The sequence below is a fragment of the Sorex araneus genome, chromosome 2, assembly GCF_027595985.1.
Source record: "Sorex araneus isolate mSorAra2 chromosome 2, mSorAra2.pri, whole genome shotgun sequence".
Classification (NCBI taxonomy): domain Eukaryota; kingdom Metazoa; phylum Chordata; class Mammalia; order Eulipotyphla; family Soricidae; genus Sorex; species Sorex araneus.
The window spans coordinates 197,730,104-197,752,466 of NC_073303.1; the positions used below are offsets into that span (position 1 = coordinate 197,730,104).

The 22,363-nt window shown below is 52.4% G+C and overlaps 2 protein-coding genes across 4 annotated transcripts in view; both read left to right on the forward strand.

Annotated features, from left to right (window-relative positions):
* The window catches only part of SLC5A3 (solute carrier family 5 member 3), a 30,824-nt gene extending 8,768 nt beyond the window's left edge, over window positions 1-22,056 (forward strand). For 2 of the 3 annotated variants that reach the window (XM_055124992.1, XM_055124993.1), the window contains exon 2: window positions 10,555-22,056. In XM_055124992.1, coding sequence (XP_054980967.1) covers window positions 10,894-13,068 — 2,175 coding nt within the window. In that variant the 5' untranslated portion in view covers window positions 10,555-10,893 and the 3' untranslated portion in view covers window positions 13,069-22,056. The remainder of the gene's footprint in view (window positions 1-10,554) is intronic. The other variant, XR_008628431.1, reaches the window with a different exon arrangement.
* The window catches only part of MRPS6 (mitochondrial ribosomal protein S6), a 68,473-nt gene that overhangs the window by 8,825 nt on the left and 37,285 nt on the right, over window positions 1-22,363 (forward strand). The gene's annotated exons all lie outside the window — the stretch shown is intronic.

The following is a 22,363-nucleotide window of genomic DNA, read 5'->3' on the forward strand; positions in this document are numbered from 1 at the left end:
TGTGTGGGGGCTGAGGGCCAGGGCTTTGTGTTCGCTTAGTCTTAGAAGAGTAAAGCGAAGAAAACCCCTTTCAGTATAATTTCCCAAAAATGAAGCATTCTATCTGATTAGGAGAAAGTCATCAGAAGCTGCTTGTAATTTCAGGACCTGGCGGTCCAGATCCAGGTTCTCTGGCTCTTTTGCACCAGTTTACTTGTCTGAAATGCAGAAGAAAAAGCCAGCGGCATGCATGCTCTCTCGTACCAGGTTTCCGTTCGTTTCTTAGGTTCAGTTCAGGACATCAGTTCTGTTGGTCCTTCCAGTTGTTAAGTTTCCCTGTTTGTGGGCCCATGTTGTATTATTGAGAATGTTTCAGTCTCCAAAAATGGAACGATCTCTAAATTTCCCAACCGAAACATCTGAGCAACTGTCTCCGTTTCGGGCCTCTTGTATTAATGATGTGACTTCCTGGGAGAATCAGTATCTGCTCTACCAGGAAGACTTTTTGTTTACGTTGCCTGGCCTCAGCCACATGGAGAGGAGAAACGTCTGGTGTAAGAAACTTGGTGGCCCCTGTTCTTCGAGGAATGATTTTTCTAGGAATGGAAAGTTGGAAGCAAGTAGAATGAGGATAGAAATCATGAAGGTGAACCCCATCCGTGCTGAAGGCGGTCAAGGTTTAAAATAACCAAACTGACTGGCTTGCGCACGCGCTCTCTCTCTTACATACACACACTCTCTCCTCTCTCACACACACATATTCTCTCTCTCTCTCTCTCTCTCTCTCTCTCTCTCTCTCTCTCTCTCTCACACACACACACACACACACACACACACACACACACATACACGTTTGATGTAGAATCCCCCTTGGATGCTCGGGCATCTTAGGGTTAAAGTGTGCAGAAAGGTTCTCCAGTCATAGAGGTCAAGGGTAGCTGAACTGGGGAGCCAGATTTTCAGGTTCAGGAGTTACCAGTTCCTCTGGGTCAAACTGTGTGCTTGTGTGCTGTGGTGAGAGCCCAGGCCTAGTCTCAGCCGGAACCCTGTGTCAGAGCTCTCTGGAGTGCCCGCCGTGCCCTGCACGGTGCTGGGGGATCCGGTACCAACCCGAAGGTAAAGTGCAGCATTTGTGCAGGCCACCTTCTCGTATTGCTGGCAGGTTCTGTGAGAAGAGGAAAGAGGTGGGATTATCAGCGTGCTGGGGCAAGGCAGAGACCTCAACTTCTGACGAAGGAGGAGGAGCAAGCTACGGCCATTAGCTGGGGACAGAATAGCAGGAACAAGTGGTAATAAATTAGGTCTTAGAAGAGGGCTGTTCACAGTTCAGCTTGTGTTGGCTTTGTGCCACGGCCGCACCTTTCTTAAGGGAACTGACCATGGTGTGTGACCGTAGTTGCTCAATGCCCGTCACCTGGCCCACTTCCAGGCTTCTCGAAATTGGGTCTATTCTCTCGCTGTTGCCCTGAGGTGCGTATTTTTCCCATCTTAAAGAAGCAGGAACTAAGACCCACTCCTATAAGCGGGAAAAGAAGCACAGTTCAGTTAGTGCCCATCCGGCGTCCTTTGAGAGTTGCAGGTATCACTCAGGAATAGGGTCTGCTTAGCCACAGCGTGCCGTGCGCACTCAGACTTGACATTGATGCTCCTAGTAAGTGTCCAGTTCTTGTTGAGCTTGAGCTCTTGCCTCAGCAATCCCTGTTTGTCCTCAGATCCAGTATTTAGTCGAGGATCTTGCATAGTGTGGAGTCACTCTGCTCTCGAAGAGTTCTTTAAACTCTGCCGTTAACAACAACAGGTCTCGGGAGCGTGTCAGCCCGCCAGCTCGCAGGCACCTCCGGCTGCACATGCCTGGTTGCTGTCTCCTGATAAGAGACAGACTCCGTGCCGTTGGCTGGAATGCTAACATAGGATGTTGCTCTCCTATTGGGAGGCCTGTCGCTCTGTCCCACTGTTGCTTTGGGTGAAATCCACCAAATTGTTCTTTCTGTGAGTTCTGAGTCAGTTGTTGCTGGTGCACTTGAAGATCAGGTAGAGGAGATAACAAAATTTCACCTGTGACAGTTTTGGCTTCTGAGAGATGCAGGTTTCAAGCAACCTCGGTGCCTTTGAGACACCCTAACTGTAATTCCTAAATACCCATTATGGGTCGTGGCGCTCCTGTGTTTCTCTACAGGGAGTTTGCCCGAATCTCTGCGAATCCAAACAGTCCACAGTTCCTTTTACTCGATGACCTCCCAACTTCTTTACTATTAGTACTTTCCACATTCTTCCCTTTCTGAATTTGGACCATGACTTCCTGGAGAGGGAGGGAGGGAGAGAGAGAGAGAGAGAGAGAAAGTGTTGTCAAGTGTTGAGAGAGAGAGAGAGAGAGAGAGAGAGAGAGAGAGAGAGAGTTTTTATTGAATGAGGCTTCGTACTCTGTGGGCTGGGGTGGGTGGAGGAAGAAGGAAAGGAACATGTGTTCAAGAGAACTTGAGCTCGAGAGAGCGAGGCAGTGACCAGCAAGGAGAGCCGCGTTCGACGGAGAATGCGGGTTTGAAGGAACAGGCCTGTGTCATCTTTGGTTTCAGGTATTTTTTGTGAACTGGGGTGTAGAAATTTGACTTGAGTCAGGTTGTGTTTGTCACATGCCATGAGGAGGCGTGTGTCTGCATGTTAGTGATTAGATTCATTCTCACTGGGTGCAGCTCCCGGCGGCCTTCCCAAAGCCCCTCGGCCCCAGCGCGTGTCTGCCTGTCTGCCTGTCGTCGTTCCCTGGGTCCGTTGCCGCGGGCGAGTCTCTCCATGGCGTTGTCCTTCTGTCTCCACGAGTTAGAGGTGTCTCCTGGAGAGTGTTGTCAAGTGTTGTGAGAAGGACCCTGGCGCCTGCACAGAGCGTGTTCCGGCCTCGCCCTGGTTCCCCTCTGGAGTCCTCACTTGCCTCCCCTGTCTTCTGGGGCGAGGGTTCACCCGTGTCTAAGGTCTCTGCGAGTACTAGCTGGTCTGGCCGTTGGGACCCAGCAGGCAGCAGGCTTGGGTTTGCGGAGTGGGCTGGAGGGAGCCCGCCCCCACCTGGCCCTGTCCTTTGGGTTGCCGGGACGGTCTCCACGGCACACAGAGCACTGGCCAGAGGCAGGTCTGTACATGCCCCGGAGGTCAGGAGGTCAAGTCGAAGCCTGCCGGGAGGGGAGGTAGCCCGCGCTGCCGGCGGGTGGGGAGGAAGAAGGGGGCTCCGGGTCGGGAGGTGTAAAGTCACGACGCATGGGGATGGTCCTGCCTTGTCCTGCTGGCCTTGGCATTTGGTCCCTCCGCCCTCTGTTAGCCGTCCCAGACTGCGGAGCACTTGCTGGTGGTGGAGGAAGTGCCCTCCTCCTGTCGGCCCTCCAGTGCCATCGCCTCCTGAGCACTCCGCAGCAGCCGCTTGGCTCTTAGTGTTCACTTCACCCGCTTAACCCAGGCTTCAGCCGCCGCTGTGCGGGACAGGGTGTAGATGCACAGCAGAGTGCGGAGCCAGGTAAGATCCGCCGTCCTCACGCTGCGTTCTGGTAGGAGGGAGGCTCCAAACGTAGGTAAGTTCTGTGGCACGTTGGAAGGGGACAGGTGTGAAGGAAAAACAGGGTAAGGGGTGGTGGAGGCGGTTAGGCGGTCAGGGAGGTTCCTTCTGAGCCTCAGCGAGAGAAGAGTGAATCTCGGGAGAATCTGGGGGGGGGGCAGAGTCGAGTGGACCCTATCGATGGGACAGTCCGTGTTGAGGTCAGAGGGATGTCGAGTGCGTTGTGCCTTGTAAGCAAAGGGTGACTGCTTGGCGCTGTCCATGCCCTGACGTGGGTCCAGAAGCCCCAGTGATGAGGGAGGGCAGTTTCTGGGTGATGTGGGATGGTGACCGGGTGCTACGGATGGCATCAGTGCGCTGCAAGGATCTCTTTAAGGGGTGGAGCCCGGGGACCTTTGCTGATGGGTTGATTTTGGCATGGGCTGTGAGTGGGGGCAGAGGAGACAGATCATTCTGACCCGAGCAATAGTGAGATAGGAGTCACTGATTTCTGCGATGAGGAAGAAAGAGGAGGAATCTCAAACCTTTAAGGGGGACAAACCACGCCATTCATCCCCCCAAACACTTCTTCATGATACCAGGCTTCCTCTGTGAGATCCTAATCTTTGCCTCTGTCAGCGCCTAGAGCTGATGCTTCTGACGGGTTAAAGAGGTGGGCATTGGCTGGGGCAGGCAGTGGGCCCAGAGTCCTACGCTCTGGTACCACGCAGGTGGGGCGTAGCCTGAGGACCTGGGTGGAAGGGCTGATGAGCATGGGGAAGGGTCCCGGCGAGAGCCGTGGTCTGAGATGCACGAGAGAACCTTGGAGCTGGTCTGTCCAGAGGCTTTTGCTGTGCCTGTGGCTGGCTCCTGTCTCTCGTTTTCTCCCCCTCTGTGTCCTGTTCATGTCTGTCTTGTCCTGTGTGCCGGCTGCCGCCTCCTTTGTTAGCTTCCTCAGAGCTCCATCTCAGACGTCCTCCCTGCAGGCAGAACCTCCTTAAGCACGGCGGGGTCTTCCCGATGCTCGACCTGTCGATCGTGTTCACATTCCTGTCAGTCAAGAAGCCGTCCAGGTGTCTGTTCTTGGTCTCTAGTAGGAGAATCTGTCAGCCGATGCCTCTGTTGGACCTGTCGCAGTGTCTCTCCTGAGGGTCGTGTGGTCACTAAGCTGGCGAGTGTCAGTGCTGGTGAGAACACTTGGCCGCTCCTGGCCAGCTGGGCTGGACAGTTCAGTGCGAGGGCCTGAGGTTGCAGGGTCCTGCGGTGCTCAGGGGACCACAGTAGGGCCCCCCGGGGGGTAGACGTGGGAGCCCTGAGGTTCAGGGCTTGAACTGTGGTCCCAGCTCATGCAAAGCCGGTGGCCCTGAGTGCTGAGCTTGCTCTTTGGCCCACCCCCACTCCCGTGTCTTATTTCCCACCTGCGTGACTTGACGCTCCTGTCACGGGGCTTTCCCATAGAGCAGCTCCCCCTCACTGGGTGCAGCGAACTACGCGGTGGAATTCTTCCCCCACAGAGACCCTGAGCATTTGGTCTTTGGGTTTATACGACATGGTTAACATGGCTGCCGCTCCCGTTATTCCATCTTTGCGCTTTATCCCCAAAGAAGGAACTTCCTGATTTGAGTTCGCTTTACATGGCACCCATCAGAGAGTTGGAACCAGCGATGGGTGCAAGGCCTCCCCCACCCGGGAGTGGGTCTTGGTTCTCTGAGACTTAAGAAGGGAAAAACCACCCGTTGGAGCAAGCTGGACTCCTCTGCTGATAGAATCCAGTGAAACGAGAGTAACTTGGGGGAGAGTGCGTATGTGGATAAGGTGATAAAGTTGGTGGTTTGCCTGCTTTCCTAGCCGAGTAAGATTTTACTGGAAAGAGATGTCTTATTTACTCCAGTCTTGACTCCTCTTGCCCATCTGCTGCTGGCACGCGGAGACCAGAAAGCCTGTAGAGTTGGCCCGGAGGCCACCGGGGTCCAGTCATTACACTTCTCAGGGACTTTCACAAATGGGCAGGGCCATGATTGTGGGAACGGAAAGGTTCTGTCCGACGGAAAGGCAGGCGCCTTGTTTCAGGGGCTTCTGTGATAACATGTAATGTCTTAGGTTCTCGCTGCAGGTTAGATGGAAATGCCCCCGGGGGTAGTTGGAGCACATGCTTTTTAAAGGCCACTGGACCGAGGTCCTCTCCGCTGTACCCTTTCAGTCCTTGGCAGGGGATGAGGATGGTCCTGCAGGCACACGTGTGTGCGTGTGCTGTCAAACCCGGTCGTCAGTCTCACTCCTGGAACTGGCCTTCCTGGGTCTTGAATCGCAAAGTGGAAACCTGTGTGAAAGGTCTCCGCGTAGAGCTGTCTTACCCGAAGCGCTGTGGTCGGCAGCCTGCCGCTCGCGAGAGCATTGCGTGCTCGCCACATCGGTTCATCTTGATCCTTTATCTGTAAATAACTTCTGCGAGGACCCTCGGAGGCCTGGCATTTGGTAGGCAGTTTCTCCTGGGAGGAACTGCAGTCACCCTTGCTTGCTGCCCGTCAGGTTGTTTGGCCTTCCCGGCATGCCTGCCTGTCGGCGGGGGAGGGTACGTGCTTGAAGGGGACCCCTTTTGGCACCTTTGCGGGTCCCAGTGGCAGTTTGATTTTAGAAACGAGACTGTTTCTAGCGGAGACTGTTCCTTGACCGAGATCCGTCCGCGCTGTGTGCGGGGAGCCCAGGCCTGTGCTTCCTGCCCGTGGCCCCGACAGATCAGCTCTCAGAAGGGCCTGGGGTCCTGCAGCCTGTCCAGGTGGTCGCGCCCGGGGACTGTCAGGCATTGGATGAGGAGCCCAGCCTTGGCGACCTGGACAGCGACTCCAGAGCCAAAGAGCACGATGTTGGTGCATGTGAGGACAGGGTTCCCCCCAGTCATGGCAGAGCCCCCTTGGGATGGGCAAGGGCATGGGCTGGGGTGACCCTGGGGCAGTGGTACCTCTGGGCAGCTGTGGTGCTTTCTGTCTGTGCCCTCCAGAAAGGTCCAGCAGATGCCCAGTGACTGCTGAGGGGGGCCCGTGGTCACCTCTGCCTCTGCTTCAACCTTTGCCAGCCAGCAGCCTTGTTGGATTCAGTGGGACTTGGTGCCCTGATAGCTTGAGGGATTTTTTTTTTTTTTAAGTAAAACATTTTATTTGGAGGCTTTGAGGGAGGGGAAGGAGGGAGAGAAAGTGAGAGAGAATCACACCCTCTAGAGAACGAGGGCTTCCCCAAGGGCTGATAGCGCCCCTGCACACACCCTGGCATTAGATGTGGAAGCATGAAAGGACACATCTCAGGAGGGGAGATGTGGGCGACAGGTGCTCGGCCACGTGGGCACAAGCAGCACGTGGGCTCAGGCAGCATGGATGCGCTGCTTTAGGGATTTTTAAAAGTTTGTTCCCCAGTGTTCATGATGGGTCCCTGTGTTTTTGGGGCGGGGGTGTGCAGGAAGTATAAAGAGACTTAACTTCTGAATTTTATAGATTGTCCTAGAATAATGTACTAGTTTGGAAGTAAACTACCTGGTCAACTTAGTTAATAGGAGATGTTTGATTTGGCCATTGTGACTAATTATATTTCCCCATTATAGTACCTGAAGGAATTTAATGGCTGATTAAAATTTAGTCTGATCCATTTTCCTGTTTCAGTTGCAAGTTTCCTTCTCTCTTTGGGACAGTGGTTCGGTTGTAATTCTTCTGAGGACATGACACAGCATCCGAGTTGTGTTCTAATTTTATACAAAGCCATCAGAGAAATGCCACTTTCTAAGAAGGAAGGTCCCGTCTTTGGGGGTGTGGGGGCGTCAGTGGTAGAGGAGCTTCTGTGTGAAGCACACTTGACCCCCCAGAATCACCAATTACAACCCAGAGACCCGGAGCCCAGCCCTGTGCCCGTCTGCTCCCGCTGGTCCCCCTGGGGGGCATTTCTTTGCAGGCCGCCCGGCCGTTGGTCTCTGCAGGGCGGGAGAGAATCGTCTCCTTCAAAATGCCTCGCCGAGGAGCTGGCCCACTTCCTTGCCACTTCCATGCCAGCTTTATTACTTGTCCTCTTATTGCTCATCTTTCAAAGAGAAAAATGGATTTGTCAAGCCCACAGCTTTGTTGGCCTATGAAAACAGAAAATGTGTCATTTCAGCCAAAGGGGGGAAAAATGAAGAGGCCCGTGGTGGTGCCCCTGGTGCTATCCCCATCCTTGAAAGAGAAGGAGCCCTGGGAGGTACCGTTACTGGGTTTCTGCGCGGAAGTGTTTTCTCCATTTAAAAGCGGGGCCTGATCTGTGAAACTTCCTTTCCCCTTTCCTGCCGGCTTTTATCTTTTATCTTTCCGGGCCTGGTGCCTTAACCCCTCCAGGCTCAGGCCACCCACTGTATTCCTAGGGGTGTCGAGGCTCTGAGGCTCACGAGTGGGGGTGTCTGTCACAGCTCGGGTGCCCTGGTCTCTCTGCGAACGAAGGGGCCTTGGGTTTGCTTTTATTTCGCTTCCCCTTTCCCAGCCCTCACTGCATGCTGGCTGCTGGGTTTTCGGGGCGAGTTTGGAAAACCTGCAGGACTTCTCCCAGGCTCGGGAGGGGGTGACTGGGCCGGGGGTGGTGGCTTCTGTAGGCTCTGGGGAGCCCAAGGGCCCCTCGTCCGCAGTGATCGAGGAAGGAAAGGCTGGTTTTGGTGCTGGCCATTGGGGTCTCCCCGCTGAGACCCAGCTGCGGAGGCCGCTCCAGTACCAGCCGTGCAGACTCCTGCGCCCCATAAACCCTCCACCCTGCACCCCGCAAACTACCGCACCCCGCAAACTCCTGCACCCTGCACCCCACAAACTCCCTTCACCCTGTACCTCACAAACTACTTCCTGTACCCCACAAACTCCTTTACCCTCTACCCCACAGACACTCCATCCTGCACCCTGCAAACCCCCCTCCCCGCCGACTCTCTTTCCCCCTCCAAAAGCACAGCCCCCAGCACTGGGTGTGTGTCCCTTCCCGGGTGTGTGTCCCTTCCTGGGTGCGTGTCCCTTCCTGCTGTATGTCCCTTCCCAGGTGCGTGCCCTTGACTCACCCCTGCCATTGACAAGAGCCCCCCTGATCCCCGACCTTGGCTGGGGAGGGCTTGCACCCCGGGGGTGCTGCCCATGACAAAGGCCAGCACAGCCGCCCTTGGGATGGGGGCCTGACTCCTCCGTCCACTCAGACCTGCAGGTACTCTCTGAGCTAGTCGCGTGTTACCCGCAGGGGGTGTGGGGGGGTGGGTGTTGGTGACTCTTCCCCTGGAACATCTGTCCAGGGACCCTTCACAGATGGGAGCATTTTCGGGGGTGGGAAGGTGCACACAGGACCTGGGTGGGCTCCTAAGGGGGTGGGTGTCAGGGCTCCCTTGGGGTGTGTTTCATTCTCTCGTCGGGGCGTTCTTCTTTATGCCACTATGTTAGGAGACCGTTTTCTTGGTAGCCTACAGAGCATACAGCGCTTTATTGCATCCGTAGGCAATAAAGGTGAGAGGAAACCACTTCTGTGTATGCGGCTTGATGAAGTAAACCTAATAACCCGGGCCGGCCGTGCTTGAAGCTTCTGCTGCAGGTCCTGTCCTCGGGTATACTCAGTTCTTAGTACTTTGGTCTGATGTGAACAGCTCTGAAAAGAGGCTTTAGTCTCATAGAACAGGACTCAAGTTTGATGCTTATTCTTCAAGGAAAATGCCTAGATTCCGTCCAATGCATCTCCTTTGTTGAGCATCAAAATCCACTTCTCCCTGAGGTGTAGGAAGAACCTTGCTCAAATTTAATGGGTAGAAAGCGTTTGGTTGACAACAGTGTTTTCCCCGTTAATGTGTCAGCGGTGATTATAATTAACCTGGAGTTTTAGAATTTGCCTTTTGCAGGATAAAAGCCATCAAATCTCCAAACTTGATTTTGGGTAAATTTAAATGTCTGTTTCGCAGTGATTTTCTTAATCCAGGACTGCAAACTCAATGATTGACTCATTGAAGATGATCCACTATCTAATGGTTGACAAGTGTCTGTCATGCTGAGGTTTGGAAGGTGCAATAATAATCAAATTGTTTTCCAGTCTTTCAGAAAACATTTCTGCTTTCCTGCCTCTCTTGCTTTCTGTACTCATCAGTGAGAAAGCAGTGAAAGGAAAAGTATTTGAAAAAATATCATTTATTATTATTTTTTTTAAAAAAAATTAAACTTGTAGTTCAGTATCTTTCTTAGAGATTTGCTTGGAAATGATTCCTAATGAACAGAAGTGAAAGGAACTTCTTACAACTTTATTTTAAAAATCAAAGACATGAAACAACCTTCCAGTTTCTTGGCAGCAGAAAGGAAATTTTAGGGTTTAATCTAACTTGTATGTCCCTAGTCTTTTGGGAGGTGGGGGCAGGGGATGGGGGGCTAGCAAATGTTCCAGTGCCCCTTTAGGACAGGGCTTCGTGGTTCCTGGGTTACTATCTGATGGCATAGAAAGACATTCGGTAGTTGGAATTTGGGGACATTTTCGAACTGTATATTTGCACGGATTAAGCGGTAACCTGGCTTTTGGGTTGTGTGTGGGTGGATGGGGGGGGTGTTCATGATAGCACCTGGCAGAAGCCCCCGCCTCTGCCTGTCTCCTGGGTGGGGGAGGGAGGGAGGGTTCCAGCAATTGGCAGTTGAAGAGGCTCTCCTCACTCATCTGTCACCAGCGTTCCCCCTCCCGGAAGTGCTTGCAGATGGCCCCGTCTGTGCTGAGGTGAGCCCGGTGGCCGGCATGCCACGGGCTTTAGTTTTCAGAGCGAGGCCTCTTCGGTGAGACGTGGACGTGTTTTCCTTTCTCGCCAAACGGTAAATGTTCTCACTGACTTTGTTTCAGCTCTGATGGTATGGTTCTTGTCCTGTGGAACTGAAGCATGTTTTCAACAGTCCCTGCACCCTCCCCACCCCCCACCCTCTTAAGAAAAAAAAGAAAAGAAAGAAAGAAAGAAAAAAATTTGTCTTGTTGCGCCGATTTGCTAGGCTGAAAGTGTCCTAAGCGCGTGGTGAGCCCCTCCTCTAATTCAATCTTTGTCTTTTGTCTTTGCTGCCTTGCAGGGTTGGTACAGTAGGCTTCACTAGACTTAGCTGCAACTCAGAATTTCTCCTCCAGCACCTGAGTAAATGCTGATGGTCTTGTGGAGAGTGGAGTAAGAGCACGAGCTAAGTTCTCGAGCCCCATTAAGAAGCGGAGGAAAATTTAAACCTGAACTCCTTCAGAGTTTATCACAGCCACCGCCATCAAGACAGCAAACCAAAGGACAAAGACTTTGACCTGCTGTGTTGGCTCTGTGTAGCTCAGTCCCCTACCGCGTCCCAGCCCGGGCTGGGGTGACGAATGAGTAACTAAAGTCGGACTCTTCTGTCACTGGACGCTCGTTTGCAGAGTCACCAAACATGAGGGCTGTCCTGGAGACAGCAGACATTGCCATAGTGGCCCTGTACTTCATCCTGGTGATGGGCATTGGTTTCTTTGCCATGTGGAAGTCTAATAGGAGCACCGTGAGCGGCTACTTCCTGGCGGGGCGCTCGATGACCTGGGTGGCGATCGGTGCCTCTCTGTTTGTGAGCAATATTGGGAGCGAGCACTTCATTGGGCTGGCCGGATCTGGAGCGGCCAGTGGATTCGCGGTGGGCGCCTGGGAGTTCAATGCCTTGCTGCTCTTGCAACTTCTGGGCTGGGTCTTCATTCCCATTTACATCCGGTCGGGGGTCTACACCATGCCCGAATACTTGTCCAAGCGATTCGGTGGCCATAGAATTCAGGTCTATTTCGCGGCCTTGTCCCTGATTCTCTATATCTTCACCAAGCTCTCCGTGGACCTGTACTCGGGGGCCCTCTTTATCCAGGAGTCCCTGGGTTGGAACCTGTACGTGTCCGTCATCCTGCTCATTGGCATGACCGCCCTGCTGACGGTCACCGGCGGCCTGGTGGCCGTCATCTACACGGACACGCTGCAGGCCTTGCTCATGATCATCGGGGCGCTCACGCTGATGGTCATCAGCATGATGGAGGTCGGCGGGTTCGAGGAAGTGAAGCGGCGGTACATGCTGGCCTCGCCCAACGTCACGCGCATCCTGCTGGCGTACAACCTCTCCAACACCAACTCCTGCAACGTGGACCCCAAGAAGGACGCGCTGAAGATGCTGCGGGACCCCACCGACGAGGACGTGCCCTGGCCCGGCTTCGTGCTCGGCCAGACCCCGGCGTCCGTGTGGTACTGGTGCGCTGACCAGGTCATCGTGCAGCGGGTGCTGGCGGCCAAGAACATTGCCCACGCCAAGGGCTCCACGCTCATGGCCGGCTTCCTGAAGCTGCTGCCCATGTTCATCATCGTCGTCCCGGGCATGATCTCCAGGATCCTGTTCACGGACGACCTGGCGTGCATCAACCCCGAGCACTGCGTGCAGGTGTGCGGCAGCCGTGCCGGCTGCTCCAACATCGCCTACCCACGCCTGGTGATGAAGCTGGTGCCCGTGGGCCTGCGGGGGCTGATGATGGCCGTGATGATCGCCGCCCTGATGAGCGACCTGGACTCCATCTTCAACAGCGCCAGCACCATCTTCACCCTCGACGTGTACAAGCTGGTGCGCAAGAGCGCCAGCTCCCGCGAGCTCATGATCGTGGGCCGCATCTTCGTGGCCTTCATGGTGGTCATCAGCATCGCCTGGGTGCCCATCATCGTGGAGATGCAGGGCGGCCAGATGTACCTGTACATCCAGGAGGTGGCCGACTACCTGACACCGCCGGTGGCCGCCCTCTTCCTGCTGGCCATCTTCTGGAAGCGCTGCAACGAGCAGGGGGCCTTCTACGGGGGCATGGCGGGCTTCGTCCTCGGGGCCGTCCGCCTCACGCTGGCGTTTATCTACCGGGCCCCCGAGTGCGACCAGCCCGACGACCGGCCCGCCTTCATCAAGGACGTCCACTACATGTACGTGGCCACGGCCCTCTTCTGGGTCACGGGCCTCATCACGGTGATCGTCAGCCTGCTCACGCCGCCCCCCACCAAGGAGCAGACGCGCACCACCACCTTCTGGTCCCGGAGGGGCGCGGCGGCCGCCAAGGAGAGCCGCGCCACCCAGGACGAGCCCTACAAGATGCAGGAGAAGCGCATCCTCCGGGGCGGCGAGGCAGGCGGCGAGGCAGGCAGCCCCACCCTGCCCAACGGCAAGTCGGAGGAGAGCCTCAAGGGCCTGCAGCCCGAGGACGTGAACCTGCTGGTGGCCTGCCGGGAGGAGGGGAACCCCGCGGCTGCCGCGGCCGCGTCCGCCGGCCACTCGGAGGCCGAGACGCCCGTGGATGCCTACTCCAACGGGCAGGCGGCACTCATGGGGGAGAAGGAGAGGAAGAAGGAGCCCGAGGAGGGCGGGCGCTACTGGAAGTTCATAGATTGGTTCTGTGGCTTTAAGAGCAAGAGCGTGAGCAAGAGGAGCCTGCGGGACCTGATGGACGAGGAGGCGGCCTGTTTACAGATGCTAGAGGAGCCCCCGACCGTGAGACTGGTCCTGAACGGGGGGCTCTTCGCCGTGTGCTCCCTGGGCATCTTCATGTTCGTGTATTTCTCCCTCTGAGCTCTGGACAGCCGAGGGGCCCTAACTTAAGATGGACTGGTCTTTGGAACACAGCGACAACAAACTTCTATGACTGTTGCATCTCTCAGGCATTGTTTACGCTGTAGGTATTAGCCAGGTTTTCCTTAGGAAAAAATTAAAAAAAAAAAAAAAAGAAAAGAAAAAATCATCTATTTGCAAGACTTGATTTTCCCAGAGATGAGTGAAAGTCACTTTTCCACTGAAATGAAGCGAGACTTGTTGTTTCACGGACTGAGTTGTGCAAATGTGGTTTTTCAAAAAATTTTTTTCCATACCAAAGTAAGGTGCGATCAGAGATGGTCGGGGAACGCTGACAGCAGAGCGTGTGCAGAGATGCCCTGGGTCAGGGGTCAGGTGTCCTGGCTGCACTGCCAAACCTTGGGAGCCTTTTTTTTTTTTTTTCTATCCAGAGGTAGAGCACTCGCTCCCTTCTGAGTCCTTCCTGTTTCTGTAATGTCTACCACGATTTTTACAAAAGGACTTAGTAGACATTCAATTTTGTACTGAAAAATCTCATGTGCTTGAGGGATCCTAGTTTCAGGACACGTTAGTTTGCCAGGTCCGTCTGGTTAGCCTGAGCCTGTGGATTCTGGTTGCCAAACGAAGGAAGATGAGTGTTCTCCCGTAGCTAACTCTGGTACGAGCAGTATAAGGGATGCTGGGGAAGGTCTGTTCTCTTCCGTGTTCTTCCTACCCCCGCCACACACACTTTTTTGTCCCCCCCTCCCACCTTTTTGAAGTTTTAAGTGAACCATACGGGACCAACCGCCAGATCTGATGTCATATATATGTTTGTCGTGATTGTGTTGTTGGCAGCTGATGGGGGAGGAAAATGAACATTGCCGGTGATCTGTAGATCTGGGGACCAAATTTAAGGATATTGCTGTAGTGGGGGGAAACAGCCCCTGAAGGGCATTAGTGCCGAGCAGGCAGTCCCACACATTCCACTAACTCTCTGGCTTTATGTTGGTCACTCCCTGACACCTCTAGAAGCCAGATGCCTTCCTCAGTGGGTCTTAACTTCTGCGATGGGTCCAGATAGTTGAGGGGGGGAAAATAAGTACCGGCTTTTATGTTGGCTTATCTTTCTTGGTGAGCTAATGATAAAGCTGAGATTGTTTTCAGAGGGAACGTTTCCGTCTTGAGATTCCAGACTTGTCATTTATACATGGCCTCTATAGATTCCTGCTTACAGTGCCCCAGAGAGCATGAGGACATTTGAGTGACCACTGGCCATTGGTACCAGGACTCAGAGTGCGTACTTTGCCATCGGGGGATGTTGGAGCATTGCCGTGGAAGGGATAGCCTAAGAGCTGCCAGGAACAAGCCCTTCTGGGTTCAGTAGCGTGTCTCCTGGGGGCGGCTACAGGTTTGTGTATCGCCCTCTCAGGATGGGGGACCCAGATGCAGCTTTTGTGGATGGGAGTCTGTTTTCTGTAAGCTGATTTTCCTCCTTTGTCCAGCAGAGGACAAAAGATATTTGAGAAAAAACCTTGACAGATTGACTTGTTCTGTGTCTGTGAGCACCTAGCACTGTCCTTTTAGCCTCGGGACAGGTCGAAGGGACCTAATTGTGTATCTACTTTCTTTGGCCTTTGTTTCCTGTGGTCTCTGATACTTTTGTAATTGCATGGTTTTATTATGCTGGTATTCTTTAGAGAAAGTTGTTACTTTCAAAAGATACTTTTGTAGCTTTTCATTCAAAACTCAAAACTCCGTCCTAATGACTTTAATCCCCCCCTCTCCCCGCTCCTCCCCCCATTCCCTAAACCAGTTTCCTGTGGATGGGCTTGAGAATCCACAGTTGACTGCAGAAACCAGGTAGCATCATGTCTCTGCATCTCCAGGCGGGTCCTCCATGGGCTGGGTCTGTAGAGAAAAAAGCAGTTTATGTATGACTCGCATGACCTCTGAGAGCTTTAGAGTGCCTGGTAGAATTATTTTTTTTTTCCTCTTAATTTCCCTCTTACCCTGGGGGCCAAATAAGGGATTGTCCCTAGGGCGGCTGCCATGCTGAAGGGTACATGGTTACAAAGACAGGAACAGAAAACTCAGTGTCCACATCTGGGATGGTCTTATTTCTCAAGAGGAAACTTTGAGATCCTTACCTTTGGGGATTAGGATCTTGAATTTTCCAAATTGGCAAGGACTCTCCTCTCCCTTCCCCTCCCCTCCTCTTTCCTCCCCTCCCCTCCCCTCTCCTCTCCCTCCTTTTCTTTCCCTTCCCTCCTTCCCTCCCATAGAATTTTGATTGAATCACTGTGAGATAGACCCTTACAAGGCTGTTTATGATTAAGTTTCAGTCATACAGTGTTCCAACACCCATCCCTCTGCCTCTTTTTTCTTTTCCAATTTCTTTATTCTGAAGATGTTGCTTACATAACTCAGCAATGCAGTCGGTGTTGTTCGGACGGCCTTCTTACCTCTCCTGTTCAGGGCAGAAGCAGACTTAAGTGGTGTTCTGAGGCCGCATACTGCCCCCTACTCCCCCAAATGTTGAGTCCTGGTAGTTTGGAATTTTTCGAGCCCGCCCCGTTGTTGACCTAGTAGAATCCATAAGGTGAATCATTTTGTGTCTGTCTGTCTGTCTGTGTGTAGCTTAGGTCAGGCGAAGAGAGCCCTTGTCTGTGAATAGGGAATGGCTTCTGCTAGGGTTGGCGGTCTTGGTTTAGACTGCAGTCCCCAAAGTTTGTCATCCTGCTTAATGCTTCCCAGCCCGAGAGAAAGTGCTGGAAGAAGGGTGCACATGGCTGGAGTGAGTTCATTTCCGGGGACTCCTCTGTCGGCCCCGCGAGAGGGAGTGCTGTGCAATGGAGCCTGGTCTGTCTTGAGCCTCTTAGGCCTTTAGACGAGGTGGGTCCCAGGAACTTGCTCGCTAGACAGGAGCCTCTGCGTCCTGCACCCTTCTCTTGGCCCGCAGCAGGACCGGAGCCCTGAGCGTCATTAGCTGAAGTGACCAAGTCGAGGTGATGGGAGGAGGTTGGTCCTCAGCAGTGCAGGGAACTCTTCTTGCCTCTTGGGCGTGTGGTACCCAGGCCCAGCTCTTTGTTCCTCGGATCTGCCTCAGTCTCAGGGTTTGCCGAGAGGAGCTTTCTCGGCAGGACGGGCTGTTGGCTTCTGGCGGGACCCCACTTTCCCTGCCCATGGAAGAGTATCCCGAGGTACAAAAGCTGTTGCAGCTTTTGAAACAGCTGAGCCTCCCCCCCCCCCCCAGGCCCTGTCATGGTCACTCTGTCCTGGCCAGGGACTCCCTCTTCATCTCCTCCTTAGGGGACCACCAGGCAGTCGCCTCCGATCCAGCACCTCTGGTCTCTGGGGGCCCCCCCGCCCCCGCCCCCTGGGCTTGGTGTGCGGGCTGCTTTGTCTCTTGGCGCGGGAAAGGCAGGCCTGGGTCACGGCCCCGCCTCGGGGACTGACACCCATGTGACGAGAGGGCCCCCTTCAGTCCTGGAAGCTGTGTGTGGAGAGCTGGTTCTGGGGCTGGAGGCCGAGGAGACCGTGGCCTGGTGAGCCTCTTAGGGTCTGTCTACACCGCCTGCCTCCCGATGCTGCTGCTCTAACCCACTCTCCGCTGAGACTCTAGTTGCGCAGCCAGCGGTGGTTCTCTGCTGATCCTCTCCACGGCTGCCAAGAGCTGAGACCCTGTCAGGGCCCCTGCGTGGTGGCGTCTGCCCGTTTGCTTCCTTACCCGCTTCGGCCCTTTGTCTTCCTGTCCAGACGTGACACCTTGGCGTTCCTGGGTCTGGGTTCGAGACGTATAGAGACCCCTTCTGGTCTATTCGGCGATCAGAGGTTTGCCAGCACAAGCCTCCCTAAGGAGTTGGGGAAACGGGTGCACGAGCTGCCGAGAGTCCCCGGCGATCCAAGCTTCTTGTGTTGGTGGGGGGACGCGCGTGAGTCCACCCCGGCGGCAGCCGTGGGAGCAGAGCCACAGAACTTTCTAGAATTTGACTCATCTTGGCTGCCGGCTGGGAGGAGGCCCCTCCCTAGAGAGACGCGAGTGTCGCCGGCGAGTGAGTCCACCCGGGAAGCCGCGGCCCGTGAAGCTCCTGAGTGTGTCCGTGTGTGTGAGAGGAAAGTGGTTGCCAGGGCGTAGGGATGTGGCCGCGGGGAGATGCCTCCAGGTGTCCGCGCTGGGGGGGGGGGGTGCCCGAGAGCTAGAGGGTCAGTGGCTTCTGTCCCTGCAGAGTGGCCCGTGACCTGAGCAGACTTGGTCAGGGAGACAGATTCCTGCTGTGAGTTCCCCTCGCCACCACCAGGGGCGACACTTTCTCCTTGTCCTCCTCCTTGGTCCGCGGAGAGTCGCTCACTTCCGTTCCTCTGTCCTCAGCACTTCTCAAAACCCCCTTCTGACCCCAGTCACCTTCAGCCTTCCTGCCACTTGGGCACAAAAGGTGCTACTTTGCCCCAGTTTGGAACACTTGAGTCCACAGAAGGGAGCCTTAGGCTTGTGTGTCAGTCCGCCATGTTTGTATTCCAGCAAGAAGGGCTCGGTGTCCACTAACATTCCTCAGTATTTTATTTTATTTTATTATTTTTTTTTGCTTTTTGGGTCACACCCAGCGATGCTCAGGGGTTACTCCTGGCTTTGCACTCAGGAATTACTCCTGGCGGTGCTTGGGGACCATATGGGATGCCGGGGATCGAACCCGGGTCGTCCGCGTGCAAGGCAAACGCCCTACCCGCTGTGCTATCGCTCTGGCCCCATCCTCAGTATTTTAATCATTTGATTCTCAAAAAAAAAATTTTTTTTTGTTTGTTTTATAAACTGAGTGGCCCGTAAGACTTCCAATTCCTACATGGCCCTGTGAAATGGTGTCACTGCAGTGCCAGTGTCGGAGTCAGAGGTGAGAAGTTAGCGTGTAGAGGAACACGTGGGTCTGGGTGGGCCTGATGTAGAATCTCTCGCTGGGCCCCCTCACACCCGCAGATGCTCCTCTGGGAAGTTCACAGCTCTCCCTGCTGAGGTCCACCCTCCTCAGACTCCCCCTCTGCTCAAGGCAGATGCTCCGCTCCTTTCATCCCTGGCGAGGATTCCTCAGACTCAGAGTAACCTTTGAGTAGGTTCTGCCAGCCCAGTGCCTACCATGACTCTCCATCAGAAAGGGTCTTCATCTAAACCTCCAGCCCCGGTGCTGGGAGTGTGGCCTGAAACTGCTGATTCCCTCTGAAGTTGTATTGTGAGTATTGGCCATAATGTTTGTTTTCATCTCCAACCCTTTGGTGAAATAGGGGAGTTAGGATGTTCTTGGGGGCCAAGGGTCCCATTTATCTGGTAACGCCCAGCCTTAGCTAACCACTGGCATAGACTTCTACTCGGAAATCAAACAAACAAACAGAAAGAGGTTTGCTGCACCTGTACGGTCACTCATTTCATGCACTTTACTTGTTAGGGGAAGTCCATGCTCTGCCCTGAGATCTTTTGACTTAAACCAGTATCGTAGCTTTGAAGTAACGGCATGTCCGTTGCTTTGGTTACTTAGGTTCATGGTATGTCTTTAAGAGAAGGATGCTCAAAGAAATAAGCACAGTGGCCCCAGATCAACCTTAGTGTGGGGCCAGTGGTGGCCTTCCCCTCAGAAAAGCACTGCCTGGTTCCTGTCAGTGAGGAGGGGGCCTTCCTCCCCTCCACTCCAGACCGTGTACAACCCATGAGCTCCTCCACGAAGGGTCATGTGTGGGACAGCGCCCGCTGACGGTACGTAGGCCACAACCACGCCGGACACTCAAGTTTTGTTCTCTTATGATGAATTTGCCCCGCGCCCTGTTGCTGCTGGATCAAGGGTGTTGGCTTCTTTCATCTCGGGACAAACCCGTCCCAAGTTTGGGGACCACCTCTCAGTGCGTCAGCCTCACTGTGTTTGAGAAGTGGAGTGGAATCTTCCCGAATGCCATTTTCCTTTCGTTGTTGCTCTGTCCACGGAAGTGGAAAGTAAGCTCATTGCCATTGCTCATGTTGGCACCGGCCAATCTGTGGGATATTCCATGATGCCCTTTTCTGAAATACTCTTGTTTGTATTAGTGCCTTCAAGTTGCCATATTGACCCTGCTAGTTTACAGTCTTCCCTTCCTTGATAGAGAATTCTTATTTGTTACAGTGTCTCTGTTTAGAAGTGTGTTATAACTAGTATAGGAAACACACACAAAGTACATTTATATTTACATACTTTATATGTAGCCTTTATTTAGGTTCTGGGGGAACTGAGTAATTGTTGCAACTCAAGTGTTATTTATTCATCTATTTTTGTTTCTTTTGTGTCCTATGGTTGCTTAGATGCCTTGAGTGTGTGGTGTGGGTTTGGTCGCTGTATGTATACCCAGGAATGTGATAGCATAATGTCATTTCCCGGGAGACGGGAGGAAAAGGTGGGAAAAGCACAGTCAAGCACACGTCAGAAGCACAGGGCTCATTGGACCACCAGCTGTTTTTGTCTGGGGTGGTGGGTGAGGACCCAGGACTGAAGGCCCTGGACAGAGGGTCCATGTGGTCATCTGACCCAGCCAGTGTTACTCTGATGGCAGATAGGTTGCAAAGGTCAATGCTACCATTTTATTTTGGGGTCTCTAGCGGAAAACGGGGATTCTGGGCTCTTGGCTAGAGTCTGGAATGAAAAATTGGTGAAAGACAGGTCTTTAGTGGAAGGAGTGGTTTCACAAACCTCTGTTTTAACCCGTAGAGCCCTTAGAGTTACTTTTTAAAAAAGAATTTAAAAAATTATTTTATTTTTATGAAGTTGTTCATAAAAATTGATTACATTTAATATTCGAACACCAATCCCACCACCATCACATACCTTCCCCCCCACCATATTCTGAACGTTAAAGAATTTTAATATTAAAATCTTTAGGTAAATTTTGCTTCCCATCAAATAGGACTTGATAAACTTGGAGAATTTTCACATTTTTAACCAGAAGACGCTACTTGCCTTATGATCTTTGTGAAGATTCATGTGTAAGAGGCAAAATTACCTTCCTTTTTTCATGTACTTGGTAGCACTTTCCAATAGAGAATTTGAAATAGAGTAGAGACTAGAGACTAGGGCTGGGGAGAGGGGAAAGTCACCTGTCCCATTTAGAAGGAACTTGTGGAATGCATGTGCGGAAGAAGAACTAGACTTTTTTTTTTTTTTCCTTCTATGTGTCATTGTGGCATCTTTGTTCACCGGACTTGTTCCTTTACCAGTTGTCTTGGATCTTGCCCCTACGTGAAAAGGATGGGGGTGAAGTGACTACCTTTGCTCCCGCTCTGCCTTGCCGGAAAGACTTGGTCCACCCAATTGATAGTGAAATGAGGGTTCCAGCAAGTGTGGTTGCATGTGACATGTTTGAGAAGAGTTGATGTGAACTCCCGGAGGGAAAGCTGCTCCCTTCCTCTCTTCAGCCAAGAAAAGGAAAAAAGGCTCCGCCATCCCTGCAGCCTAGTTGGACACCCGCAGGTGTTGCGGGCGAGGGGCGAAACACCTTGGTTATAACACTATGATAACGCAAAACCAGTTACAACTCGCTCAGCCTATACAGGAGGTATTTTGTACCCTTCAAGTGTTGTTTTAAAGTTTAGAAAATAGTTTGTAAGAAGACTGCTTCGGACTCGGGTCTAGGGGAAAGTAGTCCTAGCCGTGTAAATATGTACAATTAGAATCTTCTAATTTTCACTGTGAGAACTCCTGACTTTCGAGTGGCAAACAGACCAGCAAGTCTCTCGCTCACGGGCCTCTCTGTGGGGTTGTTGCAACGCAGAAGCTTTATTTTCTGTCCTTTTTTCCAGTAATGGCATACACATTCGTGTGACGTGATGGTATGGAGTCCCTGCCCCCGCTTCCCCACCCTGCCGCCAGCTCGGCTTTGGTTTGTTGATTGCCAACAGACTTGGGAGCTAGAGCGGCCACTTGCCCTTCCTTCCTGCTTGGACACTCCGTTTTCCGCTGGCCAGACCCGCGTGGGCGACCCCCTAGGAGCTGTGCCATGCTTCCCAAGTGCTTCCACCCCTCTCCCCTCTCTGTTCTTTTCTTGATAAGATGGATATCAAAAATAGTTGCTGTGCAAAAGTTAGTAGTCTTCTTCAAGAAGAAAACCATTCCTTTTCTAATATCCTGTGAAATTGCTTCATTCATTTTATTTTTAAGCCAAATGTCAGCAGAGTACTGCTGCTTTTATCTAGCAGTTTTGATATGTAAGTATTAATGCATTTTTAAAAGATGTCTACATGGAAAAAAAAAACACAAATGTTTCCCACTGTCTTGCCTCTTAATGCTTTGTTCAGATTTTCTGTAAGAGACCAGTCCTGTGCGCTGGGGTTGTGTAGGATGTACACGTGTTATTTTGTCAGTTACTGCATTGTAGAACCAAATGTGATTCTAAATGAAAATTGTCCAGTTCTTAGTGAGGTTTATTTGAATTGTGAATTGATTCCCAATGTACCTTAATTGTCTAGAATTTTTAAAACACTTTTTTTAAAAAAAAAGGTTTGACTAATTGGGTCCATCTCATTGTACAATGTTTAGTTGCAAGCAGAAAATAGAATTTGCTATAAATCCGGTTATTTCCAGGTGGAGAGAAATACAGCTTCAGCGGTAGCTTTAGAATTGTTAACTATCCCTGGCAATTCTAACTTGACTATTCTAACCTACTATGTACAATCTTGATTTTTAAAATTGTAGACACGGATGATCTTGGTTTAATGTTTTAAAAAGTGTTACTTTGTTTTTTTAAAAAGGAAGAGAGCAGATATTCTTCAGAGCTCTCCGTTTCCACTCTTGACTGTAAAATACACTGTTCCTTGTGTACTGTGTGTTCCTTTGCCAGCTGCTGCATCAGCCTTCAAAAGTATTTGGAAATTTAAGATGAATTACACTTCTTGCCGAGTATATTCTTTTCTGTGGTATTTCGTCCTGTAACTGAAGTACGGTAATTATTTTATGGAAATGTTAGCACTTCTGTACCAACTTTGAATAAAATGAAAAATTTACAGTGCGTGGCTGCATATGTTCAGCACCAAGGTCCTTCCTGACACGCCCCGGGTCTGGGAGGCCACCCTGCCCCCCTCAGTCCCGCCTCCCCTCCCCCCCTGCTCAGGAACTAGCTGCCCCCTTCAGGACCTGATATTTATTTATCTTTGCCCAGTAACCATAACTCTCAGAAATGGCCTGGGAATCTGACATGACCTAAGAATTTAAGACACCGAGGAGCACTGAGTAAGTAAAAACACCTTGTTGTGATTTTGAAGTAACTGCAGGCAAGTGGGGAGAGTCGTGTGCAAAGTGTCTGGGGAATCATC